Here is a 21981-nt window from a genome sequence, read left to right as displayed (position 1 = left end):
ATGGATGTAGCAGAGTTCCGTCGCAGGGGGAAGGAGATGGTAGACTATGTGGCCGACTATATGGAGAACATAGAACAACGTCCAGTGTACCCAGATGTAGAACCAGGCTACCTGCGTTCCATGATCCCTGCTGAAGCACCACTGGAGCCTGAGACATATGAGGATGTTATGAGAGACGTAGAGAGAGTCATCATGCCTGGGGTCAGTTCACTCTTCTTCTATTATTATTATTATTATTATTATTATTACTACTACTAGACCTGTACCCGTCGGCCACCAGCCTACTTGGGAACGATGCAAGTAACACGTAATTCATTTTTCATTGTGTATTGTTGAAAAATAAAGACGCACGCACGCGTCCTCCTCACACAGGGAAGATGATGCAACGCCTACATGTATGTCGTCGTCGTCGTTATGTCACACTTCGCACGCACGCACGCACGCACGCACGCACGCACGCACGCACGCACGCACGCACGCACGCACGCACGCACGCACGCACAGACAGACAGACAGACAGACAGACAGACAGACAGACAGACAGACACGCGTGCGCGGCCAGTCATTGGAGTGGCTAGGCTGTTAGGCACCATTTAAAAACTACAGTATATGCAATACGCATGCACAATAACTGCCATAGAAACATAGAACACTGAAGTTGAGAGAAAGAAGACCATACAATTTACAAATGAGCATTTTAACCTCAGTAAAACTATACCTAACCTTAACCCTAACCTCAGTAAAACTATGTTAAACCTAACCTAGCCTCGGTCCCAGCCTTACTCATCTGCGAAGAGAAAAGCCTGATCACAACCAGATCAAAGGCAGAGAGTGTATCAGTGTTAGTGTCGGGCCGGAACATCCGTCAGATGATTTCCCCTGGTAGCCTACTTCCGCCAAAATCCTGCAACTTCCGCTCAAAAAAATGATACACTGTGTACAGCGTAGGTCTTGCCCAGCGTAAATTGAAGTGAATTCAGCGCTATTTGGCATGATCTTATTGCGAACGCAGTGAGCATTTACTATGAGACCCAGCAGATCATGTCTGTGTGTGTGTGTGTCTGTCCCGCTGTAACACCACCCGCCCACCACCAGAGGGCGCAGCTGTATCACACACAAAAACACACACACACATGCACGCACGCACGCACACACACTCACGCACGCACGCACGCACGCACGCACGCACACACACACACACACACACAAAACTTAACTTAAAAAAAACTTAACTTACAAAAAAAAAAAAAAAAGGAAAAACTTTAAAAGGAAAGAAAAACTTAAAAAAAACTTAACTTAAAAAAAAAACTTAAAAAGGAAAAACTTTAAAAGTTAAGAAAAACTTAAACAAACTTAACTTAAAAAAAAACTTAACTTAAAAAAAAAACTTAAACACAAAAAAAAGAGAACTTAAAAAAAACCTTACAAAATTACGTAATTTATTCTAATTGTTGTTTTTGCAATTTACGAGCTGCGTACGCTTCCCGCGTTCGCGCGTCTTACTTGTACCATACTGTAAAGTTTCATAAACATGTGACTCTGCATGTACTGTATTAGGGCTGGGAGTGGGGCAGAAGAAACGTTTTCATAAAACTGCAATATATTTGGCTCATAAAAAATTTTCACTCAAAAATTCTCTCATAGTCGGTTTTTAGATATTGTTCCAAAGTTTGTGTGTAGAAAGTTTTGAGCAAATCCCAGGAGTAGATTTTAACTGTTTTTCATATAATTCAAAATGGTGGGAGATCTAAAGGTCAGAGGTCATAGGCCCATACCACATTTGTTCCTCGTGAGGAATGTGTATTGAAGTGTATTGAAGTTTTATTGCTGGCGGTCAAACGGTTCATAGTTGTGGACTTTGTGTCTAAGCATGTGACATAGCCCTCTATCATATTGACGCATTTAACAAAAAACGACTGCTCGGTTTTTGGCCTGAATCGCAGACAGAATAAATGATTTAAAATTGCTGATGGTCAATCGGTTCATGAGCTACAGTATGCCTTTCAAAGTTTGTATTTTCAATTGAGTGCTATAGTACCACACTTTGGCCAATGGTTGTGGCTACTAGAATACACAGAGGTATCTGATCACTTATTTTGGTGTTACAGCCTCGGCACGTCTATAATAGAATTAGCAACGTGACCAAGAGTATGTTTTTTAAACAATTTACTGTTTGATATGACAAGATGACTAATTGAAAACATGTACAAACTACAAAGCATTGCTACTTTATGTGGGTACATTTAGCATGTTAAGAACAACCAGTATTAATCATCACGGTATCACAGTAAACATACAGACTCTTGTTGAAAATAGCACTGCTCTAACATGGACAGTTGGACACCCGTGTTACTCAATGTCGTGCCACCCTAACCCAATAAGAAATTCCCTTACTTAAAGGGGCATTCCATTGAAAATGAGTGGAATGCCCCTTTAAGTAACTCTGCTTCACATGCTCAAAACAGGGAAGCCAGGTCAAACGTGGTTATAGATGTAGTTATAAAATGTGTGTTCAAGCAACATGATTTGAATGCAGGATCTTCCTGAGGGTAAAACACACATACTGTAGTTAGATTCAAGTCAATGGGTATCCTATGATATACATGCACAGTAAGTAGATCATTCATCGTTCTGCTTTGTGTATCTTTCCCTCAGAAAACCAACAAATGTGAGTACATAGCCTTGGGCAACAAAAACGTTCCCAAGCCATGGCCTTAGATGAACACGTGAACATGGGATCAAGCCACTCTTCTTTGGTGTATCATGGTCAGATGTCCATGCAGCTCAAAGTGGTGCAGCCACGCTCTCGTCTCAGGTCCCACATCAAAGAGGCCAGCCTCCGATGGCAGTCAATACAGGGAAGAGAAACAATGTTCACAATGAACAATGTTCACACAAAAGTTATAGCTGGCTGCAGTCACTGATGATCTCTGAGCAATTCAGCATGTATTCTACAACAGTGGGACACAGCCGTGTTGCCCTAATCATGAGGCACGTACATTGACAAAAAAACTAAACTTTGAAGAGCCACAACAAGCCCCCAGACCATATCCGATCTCCGATTATTTGCAGGGTCATATCTGCCGATACCGATTCTGACCGGTTCCGACATAATACAGAGGACCACAGTAGAAACAAGCCTATAGGCCCTAGGGGCTTGGCCCAAAGCCTGTTAATAAAGTATTCAATCAATCAATAAATAGCCTATACTCTTTCCCAAGTGTCTGTTTTCACAACTGAATGACTACTGAATGAGAGGAGTACACAAATTAAATGTAAAGTTGATTTTTACTTAAGATTTTACATATTTGATTTGGCTTTTGTTCTAGACTAGATGTATTAGACCCTTGATTTATATATTTAACTCATTGATGAATTTTTACATTTTTAATTTAATAAAAATTTGAGAACGTCTACAAGCTCACAAGGCATTGTGTTGCCACGCGTTGCGAGTCTGTAGATCCGCTATAATTATGTGTGCGGCACCGCGCTCAGTTAAGTAGGCTATAATCAAGCTTTACTGGATATGTGGCGCACAGCATACGGAGGGCAATTCTTTCAACATAAAAATGCTTCATTCCAGTTCAGGAGAGTAAGGGGCAATTCTCTTCAATGCTGCCTTTGGTATGTTGAAGGGCCTTTGCGTTTTTTGCACCATAGTAAATGCTGCATCCGTCTGGAGAGGGCACTTTTTACCAAGTGCCCTCTCCAGACCATGGATGCAGCATTTACATGCAGCCTCTACCCCATTGTATGTCGGTCTGACGTACAATGGGGTAGAGGCTTTCGAGCCCGATACACGTGCCTGATACAAGGCACAGGTGGTGATTTATGTGATCTGCAGTCTGCTCAAGCTCAAGCTCTCCGCACTCTAGTCTACTGGAAATTTCATGAACCCAGAAATAGTGATTAGTATATTAACTTTTATGATAGAAATATAGGCCCAATGGATGAAATTCTGTTGGTTGCTAAAAGTTGCACGTTCAGCAATTTGAGTACTAATAATGTCATAATATGTGACCTTACCATTAACAACGTATATACTGTAAGGCACATTTGTGATGAGGAAATAAATAAAGGAGTATCACCTACTTCTTTAAGTGTCTTGCTCACATTTTGACATACTGTATAGATGGGGGTGAAACGGTGACCCTTTGAGTCACAGCCAGGCGCCCTCTCTAACCACTCAGTTGCTGCCGCCCCAACCAAGGGAATTTAAATTGTCATTAAGTGAATTTTCAATTGTATATAACTAGAATTTCGCGGGCCTTCGGCCCGCTCATCCCAGAGTTGCGTTGCCCGCGTTGCGATACAGAAGTCCACAGGTACAGAAGTCCACAGTGACACGCGTTGTATGCAGCTGTTTTGTGTTGTAGCGCGTGCGCGCGTGTGCGTGTAGTGTTGTTGGTGTTGTTGTGATCCATATATGCGCCTTGGTTCGTCCCGTTTGTTCCACGCCAGGTGTAGATTTTTTCTGTGCTTGTTTTCATAGACGTGGCAACAAATTAACAACATAGCCAATGGGAAAAAAGGATGCAGTGTTGCCAGGTGCGCGAGTTTTAAGCGTGTTGTAGTGTGTGTGAGCAGGGCTCGACGCTTAGCATTTTTCCAAGTAGCACGCAAATTATTTTAGGAGCACGATGAAAAGTTATGAAATCATGTGTGTGAGGGCCCTCCTATCCTATATACAGCTTTAGTCCCCACATCACGTTCTTAGCTTACGCATGTTTCGCGATAAATGCATTTTACATATGTGATGTATTCCCATGCTTTTTGTTCTTGCTTAATGTAAGTCGCTCTGGATTAAGAGCGTCTGCTAAATGCCTAAATTGTAAATTGTAATTGTAAAAATGTCCATACCTTATTTGGTGGTGCAGCTTCCTAGATGGCAGTGCTGCTGTGTGTCTTCCTATAGTGGTGAGGTGACTGACAGCTCCTGGGTCTGTGCTTACATACACCTGTTGTAAATCTGTGCTGATGTCATCATGTAAGCTCCACCCATAATTGTCAGGGCTTTTCAAGCTGTCCTCTTGGGAGCAACTAAGCATGATAATGAAGACAAACAAATCACACCCGTGTGAAGTGAGGGGCGCTAATATATTAAAGTCTATCTCATGTTGATTAGGTGATGTAAAAGGTGATGTAAATGGGTATGGGGTTGCACCTGGTTTAATTATGTATTATATTAAAGTGACTATTATGTACTTGTTATTTAAAAAAAACACACATACAGCACTACATCTACATCACAGTCATATAGATGACAAAACATGTAGATGGATAGAATGGTCCCCACTCCTTTGGGGTGTTTTTTGTTTGTTTAGAATCCTGTACATATAAGCATCACGCAATCGTCACCCCTACACAGCAGTCATAAATTAATGGTCTTGACTTGATTGCCTATGCGTTGAAGTTATATAGGGTGAAAAGCGTGAAATGCACAGGCTCATGTTACATCGCTGCTGGCTGCCACTGCCACTCTCTCTCTCTCGCTCTCTTCTCTGTCCTCCCTCGCTGGGGGGGGGGGGGGGGGGGGGGGGGGGATTAGTTGCGCTGCCTTCGACAGTGCTATACTTCTCCAGCAGCGGTGCAGAACCGAGAGAGTGACACATTCTTTTGGATGTAAACTGCGCAACGTTTAGCTTTAAAGATCGGATTGTGTAGTCGCACCGGTGCTACAAAGTGAATTGTACAACTTGCACGGTGATATGTGAAGTTGCAAATGCGAGTACGTAGTCGCACTGTCGAGCCCTGTGTAGTGTAGTGCAATTTGCGCTGCATCGCGCGGCGATCCAATTCCCCCCCCCCCCCCCGCGCGCGCGCGCGCGCGCGCGCGCGCGCGCACACACACACACACTGTACGTAGCTTGTTGTTGTTGCAGCGCGCGCGTGTGCGTGTGGTGTTGCTGTTGTTGTTCGTATCCATATATGCGCCTCGGGTGTGGGGATCGCCATGTGAGGGGGCTAGCCAATAAGGGCCCTGTGTTGCATGTGGAGAATTGTGTAGGTTAGTGTGTGTGGTGTAGCCGAACGGGGTGGTGAGAACATGAGGGGGATGTAGCACAGCAATCGGTGACCCCTACATTAAGCTGTGTTGCTCCCAAGATGCAGTGCAAATGCGTGTTGTAGCAACCGTAGCCAATGGGAAAACAGGATGCAGTGTTGCCAGGTCCGCGAATTGTAAGCGAGTTGTAAGTAGCGTGTTGAATGGCATTTTTTCTGGGCTTGTTTTCATAGACGTGGCAACAAATTAGGCGGGGGTGTCGGTGCTTGTGGCGTGTTTGTGTTTATTATTTATATTGATATTGTTTGCGAGTGTGGACGGGAGCCGGCTTTAGTGGCAGTGCGATGACAATTTTTACGCGGGTGGTGTGGAGTGTGGCCGAGCGGCGCGACATTAGGAGATAGGGAACGAACGACGCGGAGGGTAAGTGTGTGACGTGTTAGTGTGTTGTTGCAGTGTGTGTTGCAGCGTGTTGCAGCGTGTCAGTGACGTAGTAGCTGGTGACTTTCTTTTCGTGGTTCGGGCTTTGGGGACACCTTTTCAAATGTATAATAGATTGTCCTTCTAGATCACCCACTGGCACAGCCCTTACTTCTATGCCTACTTTGCAGCAGCCTCCTCTTTCCCTGCCATGTTGGCCGACATGCTTTGTGGAGCCATTGGCTGCATTCGATTTTCCTGGGTAACAAACATTACTTTTATTGTATTACTTCTGTTTATTTCTGTAGGTATTTTAAGTTAAGATGCAAGTGAAAATATTTAAAAGGTTCATAGTCAAATAAATGTGATATGCCCACTGCGGAGCGCATCTCTGCCAGGCCGGATGGCCTACGTATTATGTAAGTCTTACCCAAATATAGAGTTCCACCTTGCTCCAGACTGACGTGGCAGTCAAAAGTTCTAACCCCTTCAGAACAACACCATAAAAAAGACGTTAATTATCACATGACTTCCTTCTCTCGAGATTTCCTAGCCCAAAGATACACCAAGTTTTCCCAAAACCGTATTTATTAACTATACAGTTAATCTCTGCAAATAAAAGAGAAGTTGTCACATGACACCCTTCTCCCGAGATTTCCTTGCCCAAAAAATACACCAAGTTTTCCCAAAACTGTATTTAATAAACCTTTTTGCAGGAAATTCTTCAAAATAATGGTGCTAGAGTGCCAGCAGATGAGGCAGATTTTACTCTGAAACGCCCAGCCTTCCGTTACCCCCCAAAACCGGGAGGCATAATCTTCCGTTCTTACCTCACGCTGTCACATGTCATACATACACGTCACTAGCATAATTAGTGTTAACTGTAAAATACATAAATATATTTCCGGTGCCTACGGCACTTGCAAGTTGTCAAAACATATGAGGAATGGTTAAAGTGAAAATATACCTATGAAAGATTAAATCAAAGTGCCAAACTTAATTATTATTATTATTAATATTTACACTTTAACAACTTGAACTGAACCCCAGCATGCCTATTCTGGGGCAGGGCCAGCGGATGGCACTGGCAGAGTGGGCAATTGCCCAGGGCGCCAACCACTGGGGGGCGCCAACTACAGACGGATGGATGGTTTGTCCGTCTGTCGTGTTTACGGTGACAGTTGACGCGGCCTCTCTCTCATGCTGTTAAGTATTGTTGATAACACATCTTTCAGACAGTCTGAAAGTGCTGTATGCTGTTCATGCTTTGAAGGGGGGGGGGGGGGACATTTGGGGGGGCCCGTGCCTGTTCTGGGGGAAACATTTGGCAAACATAGCAGCTCTACAAGCTGTAGATGTTTTTTGGCAAAGAGATTTGGAGTAGACTGTGAAAAAAACTAAGACTAGAGAAGTGGTTAATCTGGGAGGTCATACAAGTCATGTTATTGGTTCATAATATGTTTAGGCTGCCAGTCCAGCCTGTACAGAGCTGGAGACTGTGATGTTGGACTGGCTTGGGAAAATGCTCCAACTACCTGAGGCCTTCATTGCTGGAACCAATGGACAAGGTGGAGGAGTCATTCAGGTCAGTGTCTCTGTGTAAGTTACTGTAGCACTTGAGGGCATCAAAACCTAAACTAGGGTTAGATCCAGTATCTGCATTAATATTACACAGAAAAGTGGTTTAGTGCCGCTTTTCCATGATATATGTTCGGGTAAAATATCAGAATAGTACGGAGCCCCTGAATGGCCATGCATTCAAAATATATTTTATCTCGTCCGGACAAGATATTATCTCCCCGGCCTCCTCCCCGTAATTCTTAGTCCAGGGATTATGGGATATTATTGTATCGTTTGTGATTTGTGTAGAATCATGTGTTGTGTTGAATCATGTGTTGATGTGTTTCATTGTGTTGAATCATGTGTTATTCTGCGTATTGTTCATGGATTATCGTATCTTTGGCTCTGCTCTGGGGGGTTGTTGATATCAGAGCTGTGTCTTGGGGCACAGATAATCTGAGATATCAAATGTGATATCAGAACTGTGTAACGGAATGCAGATCATCTGATATCACATGAGCAGAGCCACACCACCATACTCACATGCAAAAGCTTTGCAATAAATGGTCTATGGTCAATCTGAGCCGAAGTGTCTCAATGAACTTAAGATAAGTATCTTGTTTAAACAAGATAATATCTTGTTTAAACAAGATAATATCTTGTCCGGACGAGATGATTATCTTGTTTAAACAAGATATTATCTTGTTTAAACAAGATAATTATCTTGTTTAAACAAGATGATGTGATGTGATGTGATGTGCGTGTGCGTGTGCGTGCGTGTGCGTGTGCGTGTGTGTGCATGCGTGTGAAGTGTGACATAACGACGACGACATACATGTAGGCGTTGCATCATCTTCCCTGAAATTCCCTATTACTAAGACACCTGAAGGCGTCAGAACAAACAATGTAGGAATTAAGTGTGATGTGATGTGATGTGATGTGAGCGTGCGTGCGTGCAGCCAGGCTACCTGTTTCTGTAGTCCCTGCATTTATGCTTTTCATTGTTTTCCCAGTGAGTCATTACATTCATCCAAGTGACCCCTCTATTTTTTTATTTTTTTTAAAGATATTTTTTTGCGGCTTACGCCTTTTATTGGTTTTTGAAGGGACAGACAGTAGGCTGACAGGAAACGGGAGAGAGATGGGGGAAGACATGCAGTGAAGGCCGTGTCGGGCTCGGGAGTTGAACCCGCGGCACACTGCGACTGGATTACCAGTCGGGTGCCCAGACGGTTACGCCACCGCCTGGGCCCCCCTCTATTTTTCTACTCTAGTGATGGAACAGAGGTGTTGAGATCCACAATGAGATGGCAAAATGAATTACGTGTTACTTGCATCGTTCCCAAGTAGGCTGGTGGCCGACGGGTACAGGTCTAGTAATAATAATAATAATAATAATAATAACTAGAAAAAGTGCCCCTCGGGGCACAGGTCTCCACCAAGCCAGGTCAGGTTGTGGCCTCCTGGTGGCGCTATAATAGGCCAATGTTAATAGGCCAATTTCTTCATACGCCTTTGATGACAATTGGATGATTTGAGGCATTTTGCATTTTGTTCCAAAAATGTGTTTTGCAAAAATCAACCTGTTGGTGGCGCTATAACAGGCCAATGTGAAAAGGGTGGGATATATTCCTCAGCCTAGTAAGAAAATGTGTGAAAGATTTCACGTAAATTGCACGCTGCGTTCATGATTTGAGGCTTTTGTTCAAAACGGGGCAATCTTGCAAACTTTGAAAGCCAATTATAGCCAATTAGGATGGAATATGAAATATCGGACAGATCCGACTTGAGCACATGACTATAGAGATACTGTGTAACGATTTGTGAGATTTTTGGATAGAATCTGGAGTAATATAAAAAAAATGTTTTACAAAAGTCAGCCTGCTGGTGGCGCTATAAAAGGCAGATGCGGAAAATGCAGGTCAAAGGTTTGTCCTTGGCCTCTAGGGAGTGTGCATACAACGTTTCACGCAGATCGGTGCAGTTTTAGGTAATTTTTTTTGAAAAGCTGCCTCCTGGTGGCACTATAACAGGCCGTTCTGGAAAATGTGGGGCAGAGGTTCATTGTTGGCATCCAGGGAGTGTGTGTGCAAAGTTTGGCATCGACCAGGTTAACGGTGCCGGACATTAGCTGGTAACGGACGGACGGACGGACGGACACACACACACACACACACACACACACACACACACACACACACACACACACACACACACACACACACACACACACACACACACACACACACACACACACACACACACACACACACACAGTGCAAAACATACTCTCTCCCCATGCCTTGCCTTCGGCCTGGTGGAGACAATAATAATGGCTGGGTTTCCCAAACGCATATTCATGTGATTGAATGCAGAGGGTTGGAGGAGGTTCATTTTAGTGTATGAACAGTTAAGAACAACAAGTGGATTGCTGGTATCACAGTGTCAGGGGCAGTTGGACCAAAATGCAGGCAAGAGCAGGTAGAGCTATTTCATTGATGATTTATTACATTGAATGAACTCAAAAATGTTCCAACAATTTTTGTAACCCCGAACTGAGCTCATATCATGCTTACTTCAATGCAAAAGGAGGGAGCAGGCCGCTTCTTATCACCTGACAGGGGGGAAGAATCACGAATGGAGAAATGCAGATAGCTAGTTGATAGATGTTTTGTGAATCAAAACATGATTTGCTAGTATTCAAGATAGTGATATCCAATGTGGACATACTACCTTATAGATACAAATGCTTTTGGAAACCAATCTGTTACATGTGTCACAACAACATCCCCCAGGCAAATATTTGGAATGATGACCATGACTATGAATACCAGTGTGCTTTAAATCATCACTTCATAACAAGTGTTGATGGTGACAAAAGTATGTTTGAGTGATCAAACATAAAAAATAAACAAAATAAACACTATCAATAGATGCTGTGTCATTATAATAATAATTAATCAAACTGTTCAATCATTTCATGGTTATGACAAAAACGAAACAGTACAGAACAGCGCTGAAGGTAAATAAAAGAAATAAAGAAATTTCAAGTAATCACTCACATCCAGATAAATAAATACATTTAGCTGAAACAATACTTAAAATGATTGAGTCATTGCATTTTAGTTAAATAATGGTGACTGTGCACAGAGTATCAATATAGTGTGGCTGTTATGTATCTCAAATGATTGATATAGCTTAAGACAACCCTCAAAATAAAATGATGGCTCTTATTAATGTGGCATAACAGGTAAATACATCTCTACATATCTGTTGGATAAAAAATAAAAACAAAAACAAAAACCAGCAAATGAACAATGAATAGACGCAGATCTAGTCCTGGAAAGTAATCTGGCAATATGAATGTGAAATGGTGTTTATCATTGCAGGAAAGTTATTCCTTGTGCAGACTATTGTAATTTGTTGTCTGAGAAACCAGTTCTCAAGATAGTCAAGGGAGGTCATTCTTGGGGTTGAAATCATATATCGGGATACCACTTTTATGAGAAATTGCAGAACATATCAGGCCTGCTTGGAGCATTAATTACAAATGTTACTGAATGTATGATACACTTTTTAGGCACTGTACAAATAGTGTCATTGAGCCACGCATGATCTGTTTGAAAGACCTTATTGTCAACAGGAAATCAACTATCTTGTCTCTAAATTGTTAAACCACACCTCAGTTCACAATTCTTCAGAAAGTTATAGTCCTAAAAAGTTAATTGAGACAGAATAACAGATTTGAGTTTGTACACTTTGAGCTTGTGTAGTTGGGTAAGAGTGTCCCTTATACTACAAGGGCATGCTAGTGGTTCTACCTCCTTGTGCTATGGTGAAGGGAAATATGCCAAATAATGACAAAATGTCCTGAATTATCTTATCATTGTCTTGCAACAAATAGCACCACACTTACTGTAGATTGACGGGTAGCTACACAGGGCCAGTGGATCATCTGAGGAGGGTATGCGCGTGACATCATCATCAAACCAGGAAGTTATGCGGGAACGCCTACTGAGTGGCAGAAAACTACTTCTGGCCTTGACAGCCCATGCATCCAGACAGAAAAGTCCAATATGATTGCATTAAACGACGTTAAGCAACGTTAAACTCACTTTGCCACTCAATTTGCCATTCACTTTATGCATGCGTATACCCTCTATACACTGGAGTGACTAGACCGACAGCTAGATATGCTTGAAGAGGCGGACGGAGGCAGCAGTTTGTTAAGGCTTTTAACTCTTCTCCAAGACAGCTCAACCCGGATAGTGAAGCTGAGACATGATACAACGAAAAGAAAGCACTAATTAAATGATACCCATTGAGAAATACGTCCGAAAATAAACCGCTAGAAACAAATCTACAGATCTACAGCAGTAGACCGTAGGCTATGTCACTTGACATGACATTACTGCAAATGCAATTTGCAATTTTAACCTACTTTAGAATGACACTGCACATAACTGAAATGGATTGAGATGAACTTTAAGATTAATAACTATGCCACATATGACTTGACAGTGTTAATGTTAACCAGGCATAAAACTGAAGCATAATAAATCACAGGGCAAAAGGGTGCTAGCTTTAGCATTAGTTTAGCATGAACAAACCCTCATGGCAATGAGGAAACCTCAACACTACATGGTTACAAAAGCACCAAACCTATATCAAGATTGCAAGTAAGGTAGTTACCTCACAGACAACACTTTCCAAAGCACATATAGAAAGTATTTTAAGGAATACTTTGGTAAGCAGAGTGTGACTGAAGTCTTGCTCCAAAATGAATGAAACTGCTAGGAGACACAAACAGTCAGCTGAGTTGCCAGATCTTGAGAAAGAAAGCAACCAGGTGTAGAACCATCCTGTACCCGACTAGGACTCGCCATGTGACAACTTAACTTACAATATATACCCTAATGACTACGACGACTTTGAAACAATACAGTTCATTGGCCAAGGTCATTTGGATCCATGACAGAACACCAGAACCGAACAATTTGACTACAGAAAACAAGCCCAACGTTGCTTATAAAAGCGGACGTGGCAACCACTGCACATGAGTTGAGGACCCATCACTGAATGGGAGAAACACTGCACCTGGGCTGACTTGGCAAAACATTAGCAAAATGAAAACTTGGCTATAGAACACATACCATGTTACAATAGAAGCTGCAGCACTGACTGCGCATCTGGCTTAATTACCAAAACGGGCTATTATGAAGCTTGTTGAAGCCACATAGTAGAACTCAGCAGCATTAGCAGAATCCTATCAAACTCAATATTTTGCATACAACCTGCAGGCCCTTATCACAGCAAGGACAGTAGCTGAGAAGCATAATTTAAGCAGAAGTAGCTGCACACACGGACAGCAATAGCAGCAGCAACAACCACGAGGAACAAAAACATCACATACAACCAGGGACCTATGCAGAGGAAGGCAGGAAGAGCATGCAGACTGGTGAGCTTAAGTAGCCCGCCCAATTGGTCAGCTGACTGCCGCATCAGCGAATGACATGAGGGTCTTGCACACACTGAATACACCCACATAGTAATGCAGCATGTTAACCCCTTGAGTATAGTATGCGCCTTGAGCATGGCATTAACTCCCTTGAGTGTGACTGACTGAACTAACTCCGCAAGCTACGTCTCATTAATAGTAATATAGTGACATCACATTATCAGCCACTCCACTAACCCCTCCCCCTTTATCATACAACTACAGCTGTGGGTGCGGCTTCAGTTCAGGTAGATCACCACCCATCACCACCCACCTGGCAAACCAGGCATACTTAATGAACTGGTGGGCGTGTCCACATAAAAGCATGATTTTAACAAATACTGTACACTTTTTGGAAAAAGTTCTTCCTCTTTATATTATAATATTATAAACTAGAATTTCGTGTGCTGAGGTAGGATGAGCCACCCGTTTCGACTGGTATCAATGGACAAGACCGCAGTTATCATTTAGGATCAGCACGACTTTTTCGGACGAGTATGGGCATGCTCTGCCGACCCAACGGCTCAGTCGGTAGTTCTCCGTGAATATTTCGCTTGATAATCACTGTCCTGACGGAGGCGCGCCGTGTCTGGTGGCCTTGAGCTACGTGAGGCACCGCCAAGCGAGGCGCTAGCCGAGCGAGTCGCCATGCCGAGCGTTGCGAAGGCCACCAGACCCGACTCAGCGCTGTCCAAGTTACGTCCCGATAGGCAGAGAATAGTATATATTAGTAGCTCCTAGTTTCCATGCCCCGACAATAGTTGGAAATGACACGTCCACCAGGGGGAAACCTTGACCAGGACATCAGTGATTATCAAGCGAAATACTCACGGAGAACTACCGAGCATGCCCATACTCGTCCGAAAAAGTCGTGCTGATCCTAAATGATAACTGCGGTCTAGTCGGGTGATAGCGGTCGAATCCGCTAGATGAGCTGGTGTACCGTGTGGAGCAGAGGCAGCGAGGTTGGACATTGAGGGGTCTGAAATCATCCCGGTCGCGTGGTTCATGTAGCGCGTGTGTCACTGTGAAGGCCGTCAGTGTTGGGTAACTAACACTACGTAACTTAATATATTACGTAATATATTACCGGAATACGGTAACTTGTAATATAATACATTACTTAACAAAAAAATTGTAATATATTCTAAAAATCTTTCTGTATTACTGCATTACTTTCTGTATTACTTTCTGTCTGTCTGTCTCGTTGCCCGTGGCTCTGTCTTGTGACATTATGTGACAACTGCAGAAGTTAAAGAATTACGTATTTCCGTTCCCCACTAATAGTTCTCAGGTCTGGTGTTTGTCCTCTTTTTTTCTCAGTCGTGTTTTCAAATGGATTTGGCTAGGCGGCCATTTGGCCTCGCCTTATTGTAGATACGCCACTGGTCTACGTAATGTATAATTTATAATTATACTAAATATTTAATTGTTCGATTTGAGCATTTAAAAAAAAGTAATATGTAATAGTAATATTAATATATTACTCTTGCTCAGACAGTAATATGTAATACAATATATTACTTGACAAATTAAGGTAATAAGTAATAAGAAATATATTCCAAATATAAAGTAATATACCCAACACTGAAGGCCGTAGACTACAATGCGCCATTGGACTGGCCCCATGAAGTGAACGGGGTTGGTGTAACTCGGCAAAGTGATTGATCACAAAGTTAGTGTGAGGCTACTTTGATGGGAAAGCGACACGATGAAGAAATCACACATCCATTATAACACCCGCTGCCTGGGTGTGAACTATGAAGAACTCTAGTTACTTACCTCATGCTGGTCGTTTGAATAATTAATCCAAGGTTTGTTTGTCTGGACTTCTTATTGTTGAATGTAACAAAAGAGCTTCATAAATGATTGGTTGCTTTGTCTTGTTTTTGAAGTTTGCAGACTCTTTCAACTTCAACGCCCATAAATGGCTTTTAGTCAACTTTGACTGCTCAACTATGTGGTAAGTTGTCTACCTATCACACAGTAAGCTTGAAAATGTCTGGTTCTCTTTCGAAATAAACTCTTGTAGGACCATATTACCTCATGGAGGTCTTATTATGTACAATTGTACATGGTTGCTATGCTGTGTCTGGAAGCCAGGGGCCCGTATGGGCTCAAATTGATGCCAATATTATTTTGTATTTGTAAATAATTAATTAGCCAATTTGTCATTGACTGGTTGTTTTAATACAAGATATTGTATACCTAAACTTAGGTAGGAAACCCGTTTTAACAAACATGGCAACCCCGGTTGCTATGCAGACCTATGGAGCTTTTTTATTGTGTATAGTGGAAAAGGCCTCGCGTGATTGGCTCTTAGCCCAGGAAGCGAGCATCCGTAGAAAAAATCTGAGCATCAGAACCAATTTGTACTTGAGCTACTATTTGAGTTGTGCCATTTTTTCTGTTTGTGTTTGCAAGTTCAAACACAAAGCAAAATATGAATTACGAGTGCACAAATTGTTTTCATGAATACAGTACACATTCTTTTACCAGTGAACTTTTTCTTTTTTTTTTACAAATACAAAATAATATTGCCATCAATTTGAGCCCATAGACGTGCCCAGACATTTTAGGGGGCAGGAGCTCAATAAATAAAAGGCCACTCACCCCACTGACACCGGGTTCCGACAGTCCTACAGTCGTGAGTCCGACACCCTACCCAAAACCCAACCCTAAACCTAACCTCACAGGAAGCAACGTCTTAGTTTTAACCTGCCACAGGTTAGTTGTAACCTGCCACACATGTCGGGAGCCACTGGTTAGTTTTAACCTGCCACATGTTAGTTTTAACCTGCCGCACATGTCTGGAGCCACGGTGAGTTTTAACCCGGCCACGGGTTAGTTGTAACCGGCCACGCATGTCGGGAGCGACAGTGTTGTCGGACTAATGCCTGTCGGACTGTTAGTATGTCTGGGTGCAGCTGCACCTAACCTTAACCCATGTCTAACCAATGACTAGTCTAAACTAAGTATGCACCCCAGTATGTCTAACAAAAGTATGCACCCCCTGACACTGTATGCCCAACCTGACGTTGTCAACTCGCCCGCCATTCAAAATAACACATTCATAACATGGTATCTGTTTGTATAATGACAATACACTATTCTATAAACAAACCACTGATTTGACTTCATGGAAGTAATGTAGTCACTAGTCAGTCAGAGTTCAGTTGTTTCTTTCAGATAGAAAGCTGAAATTTTACTATTCATAAAATTACAGATTTGCAGTCCTACTCTGACATGCCTTATACATATGCCACCTGAATTGTCGGCAGTGCTCAGCACAAAGCCAACATAAACACGGCACTCGGTTACAACGCAAATCAAAACTTGTCCCCCTCCCCCCATATACAGTATATCACACAGTATTACTGACTGTGTATATGATAAGGCTGGCTCGTTCTCAATATAATGTAAGCAGACACCAGACAGATCATATACCTATTAGCATAGCACATACAAATCCACAATAGCAATTAGAGAACAAAATGTGTAAAATGAGAGAAGAGAAGTAAGCTCTAAGCAGCAAAACGGGCCGGCACAATTATTTCAATGGTATTGTTGTTGTTGTTTTCTTGTCCACAGGGTGAAGAGGAGATCTGACATCATTGGGGCCTTCAAGATGGACCCCCTCTACCTCACACATGAAAACCAAGAGTCATGTATGTAGTGTTATTATTTTTAACATTACCATTTAAGCTAAGCTAATACATCCCATCATTAGTAATTTGTTAACAATAGATCGAATGGGTATAGATGGATGAAGGATGCCTTATAATTTATATGAACTACTGTATATGTCTTTAGCGCTATTATTTGTATTAAACAGCTGCAAGTGCAACTCGCCATGTGTATACTGAGCAGTATACTGTACAGCTGGAGAGAGAGAAAGGAGATGGGGGGGGGGGGGGGGCAGAAAGTTAAGACAGATAATGAATCAGTGGATCTGATCATCACATCAGCTTAGTCAACCTTACAATCCTGCCACCTGAAGTTAAGCTCACTGACAAGTCAGATTCTGAGATAAATTAGTTTTAAAGCTACAGTCCGTAGGTCCGTTGGCATGGCATGGCAGGGCATATGTTGGATGATTGGATATTAATAACCATAACCATAATCTGTATACAGGCCTATATTGTTAATCAAATCTACACCGAGTGTGACATGTCAAATAAATTAATTGAAGTATTGTATTAAAGTTCACATTATAATGAGCAGGCAAATATATAAAGCAAGCAAAGACTAAAATAAACAGAATACATGCAATACATCAATCATAATGGCTAAGAAAACACATTTCAGGTTTCAACTGCTAACGTCACAGCAATTTGCATGACACCCACAATATTTAAAACTGTTTGAGAATGTATGATATATTCAGGAAAATGGAAGGGGTATTTTTTTTGTATGTGATGAAAACAAAAAAAATTGCTCAAATGGACAGATTTAATTGTTGATTGATCTATGATGGATATGAATATTTATTTAAGCTTTGCATGTGTGACTAAATCCTTATCTCTCTCTTCACAGGTGTGATCACAGATTATAGGGTAAGAGGAATGATAATAATTGATTTAGTTTACTCCAATACATTTAATGCCAGAATATGTTGAGACTGTGTTATGACCATTTGTCTAAGTAGTAACATAGGCCTAAATACGGAAGAACGACAACTGAAGTAAAAACTGAAATGTTTTATGATCTCAGTAGCAGCAGTTTTATCATGAGGTTGTCACATAAGGTTGACTCAGTCACTCCAGGGTGAAGGTTTACAATAAATCCTATACTAAATCCCTAACCTGACATTTTTAGCCAGAAAGAAACAACAAAAAGACTATAGTGAACCTACTTACCTACTACCTACTAAAGATACACAGGAGACAAAAATACACAGTATTTGGTTAAACAAATTACCCAAACAAATAAATGACCATTCACCCCTACGGCCCCTACGGTTTTACAAAGATGAATTAAGCAAAGAGAAATTACTGAGGACCAAACTTAAGACACAATATAACTAAATGCAAAAGGACTGAAAGCTACATCGTTTGGTGGGGGACAGAGTGCTTGATTCTCGGCTGCTTTCTGGCTGCCATTCCCCAGAGCTATCAGAGCAGCGGGTGCAGGCACACTTAAAGGGACACTTCACCCTTTTTGCAAAAACGAATTTGCAACGCTACCTGCTTTCAATCGTCCACTACACTTCACACTCACACCATCTTTCAGCATCACACCCAACTCTCCACCATTCTCACAGCATTCACAGCACCATTCTGCACCTTAATTAGGAGCACAAGAGGAAAACAATAAAATATAAGCCACAAATAATAACAACATATTCCAACTCATCACAAAATATACCAAAATTAACCAAATACAAAATATATAATACTTTATACAAATAGAAAATATGGCTGGCCATAAGAGACTGACTTTGCGTCTCCTTTCCTCTCCTCTCATACAGCATTGGCAGATTCCATTGAGTAGAAGGTTTCGTTCATTAAAGATGTGGTTTGTCTTCTGCATGTATGGACTCACAGGCTTGCAGGATTACATCCGAAAGGTGGGATACCAATTCAGCTCTTTACTCTCTCTCCTCTAATATATAATGCCATATGTTTTTCCAAAGGTATCTGTAATTCCATTGCTGTGTTATAAGCAATTGCAACAGGCGGAGTGTCCTCCGGTTTAGTCCACGACATTAGGTTAAGATGACATTTTGGTTACTCGGGAGAAAATGTGTGTGCCTCTGTTTTACTGGCCGCCTTCTTCTCTCTCTCTTCCAATCTTTCTCCTGTCAAACTGATATATCTGTTCTGTAGGCCTATTGCCTCTCTCGTGTAAATGTCACTCTTTCTTCGGAACCCTGCCCTACCCTTACCCCCAACCCACCCTGCCTTCACACACATCATCTGTCAATCATATGGGACTATATATACTGTCCACTTTTCATAATGAGCTTTATGTGTCTTCCATTTCTTCACCCTTCAATCCTTTCCATTCCTCTTTCTTACAAGAGCCTGTTCTGTGTCTGCTCTGTTTTAAATTAAATTAAGCATCAGTTCGTAGCAACATACAGTGCACATGCCCTCCAGCCATACCACGTGTCTATATCCATCTATCAAAATAGATCGAAAGATCACAAAAATACACATGATATGCTTGTTTGGGTGTTTATATGCTATGATGCTGCTGGTGATTGCTAACATGATTTGACATCTCTTGCATTCAGACTGTATGCTTAAGGAAACACTATTTGTGTGAGAAGTCTCTTTCCATTTTCTAAATGGGGAATGACAATGTTATTATTATATATCAATTTGATGTTTCAGTTCTCAATCTTTTCTGGATCAGGGCCCACTTAAAAATATTGAAAGAATTTGCGGCCCACCCGTCTGACCACTTAATGGCTACCGTGTCAAGTGAACACTTGGGTGGCCCATGTGCATTTTCAGCATGTTTATTTCATAAACAAACCTTGGATAAATGGAACTAACGTAGTATTCTTTAAGTTCTTTATATTAATGTTATATTATCAATAACATCTCAGTGTTTTGCCAAATTATTTTGGGGCCTCCCAACCCTCCAGTGGGTTGATAACCATTGTTTTAGTACTTTAAACCTGAACGTAGTGCTGACCTTTAGGTCCAGCAGTCTGGACAGCAGCATGCCAAGGTCAAGGAGGCAGTAAAATGAGGCATTTGATGACCAAGACGCCATCTTCAACACATTCTAATTGCCTAATGATTAAATAACAAGGCAGCATACAGTAAAGTAGGAAAAAGGACACAATAAATGAATGTAAGTCCATTATAATAGCTCATGAAACCTGTGCGGTGATGAATAATTGGCTGGGAATGAGGAAGCAAAGCAGTGTTCTGTTCTCTAAGTTGTTGGCCAATGTTTGGCTTCATTAGGAAACAATTGGCATTGGATGTGTATGTAATAATGTATGCCCACACACACACACACACACACACACACACACACACACACACACACACACACACACACACACACACACACACACACACACACACACACACACACACACACACACACACACACACACACACCTTGAATATCAACATGCCTCCTTTGTAAAACTAAAGTAGGCTAATTCCAAGCAGTGCAGCATGCATCCTATATGTATGTGTCAGTGAGATCTGGGATAATAATTGGATGAATTCTACCATAGGGAACTTTGATCTCATGATGTCATTTAAACAATATTCAAGAGGACCACAAAGACATTTTCTGAACTGTTCTCTTTTTGACCATTATCGTTTCATGGTTATTAGACACACATTCTATACATTTCAGAAGTCCTGTCTAATTTGTAGAATGAGTCACACCATATCAGAGCACAATGTTGACATCTAGTGAATATAAAAGGAAAATACAACCTTCAAATCTGTTAATACTGATATTGTTTACATTGAATATCAGATCAACTCTCACTTAAATGCCATGATACAAAAGACGTTCTTACTTCTATTTAAGCAACTACAGCATACTATCATGATTATTCTGCATAATAATATAATATGATATGTATATACTGGTTTCTTAGGTCCTACTATGTAACTTGTAGCATACAATAAGTTACAGTAGCATAACATTTCAGTCAGATAACTCTCAAATAGATTGAACAAATATTTATTATAGAATGCGAATACAAGTGTGCATATGATATTGTATCTTGCCGATCGGCTCCGCTAAATTTTTCTCTCTGCTCGGCACAATTATACAACCATCATTAACCATTAAGAGCAGGGAGATAGACATACAACTAGAAAAAGTGCCCTTCCGGGCACAGGTCTCCACCAGTGTGTGTGATGTTTGGCAAAATGTGTAGGAGTAATATATAAACGTGTGTGTGTGTGTGTGTGTGTGTGTGTGTGTGTGTGTGTGTGTGTGTGTGTGTGTGTGTGTGTGTGTGTGTGTGAGACTGTCAAGTGGCATTTCTTCCTCAGCCTAGTGGGAATATGCATGCACAGTTTCACCGCAATCGGACGCTGCGTTGAGTAGTTGTGGCGATTTGTACAAAACGGGTACAAAGCGGGCTACTCCTGAAAAATTTAGAAGCCAATCGTAGCCAATGAGGGTGGATTATGAGAAATCAAACAAACCCGCCTTGATCACATGACTATGGAGAACATGTGTACTGATTTGCGTGAAATTTGGATAAAATCTGAAGGAGTAATATTAGAAAATGTGTTTTACATATGTCGGCCTCCTGGTGGTGCTATAAAGAGCAGATGTGAAAAATTCCAGGCAAAGGTTTTTCCTTGGCCTCTAGGGAGTTGGCATACAAAGTTATCCACAGATCCATGCAGTTAGAGGTACAAACACTTTTCGTCCAGTTATAGCGCCACCATGAGGGTGAGTTGAAAATGTTTATGTGGCATTTCTTCCTCGGCCTAGTGGGAATGTGCGTGCACAATTTCACGGAAATCACACGATGTGTTCATGATTTGCAGCATTTTGTTTG

General features: G+C 41.6%; 1 protein-coding gene across 1 annotated transcript in view; it reads left to right on the top strand.

Moving 5' to 3' along the window:
- LOC306925010 (aromatic-L-amino-acid decarboxylase-like) overlaps positions 1–21981 on the top strand; it is a gene marked incomplete at both ends in the record, with an annotated part of 123623 nt that continues 101642 nt past the window's right edge. The window contains 6 exons of the mRNA XM_079503689.1: positions 1–201; positions 6573–6686; positions 7890–8023; positions 17073–17149; positions 18018–18037; positions 18952–19050. Of these exons, the coding sequence (XP_079359815.1) occupies positions 1–201; positions 6573–6686; positions 7890–8023; positions 17073–17149; positions 18018–18037; positions 18952–19050 (645 nt within the window). The remainder of the gene's footprint in view (positions 202–6572; positions 6687–7889; positions 8024–17072; positions 17150–18017; positions 18038–18951; positions 19051–21981) is intronic.

This window comes from Electrona antarctica, assembly GCF_951216825.1.
Source record: "Electrona antarctica genome assembly, chromosome: 6".
NCBI lineage: Eukaryota > Metazoa > Chordata > Actinopteri > Myctophiformes > Myctophidae > Electrona > Electrona antarctica.
The sequence above is the reverse complement of the archived record's forward strand: the minus strand, read 5'-3'. Positions and strand labels throughout refer to the sequence as shown.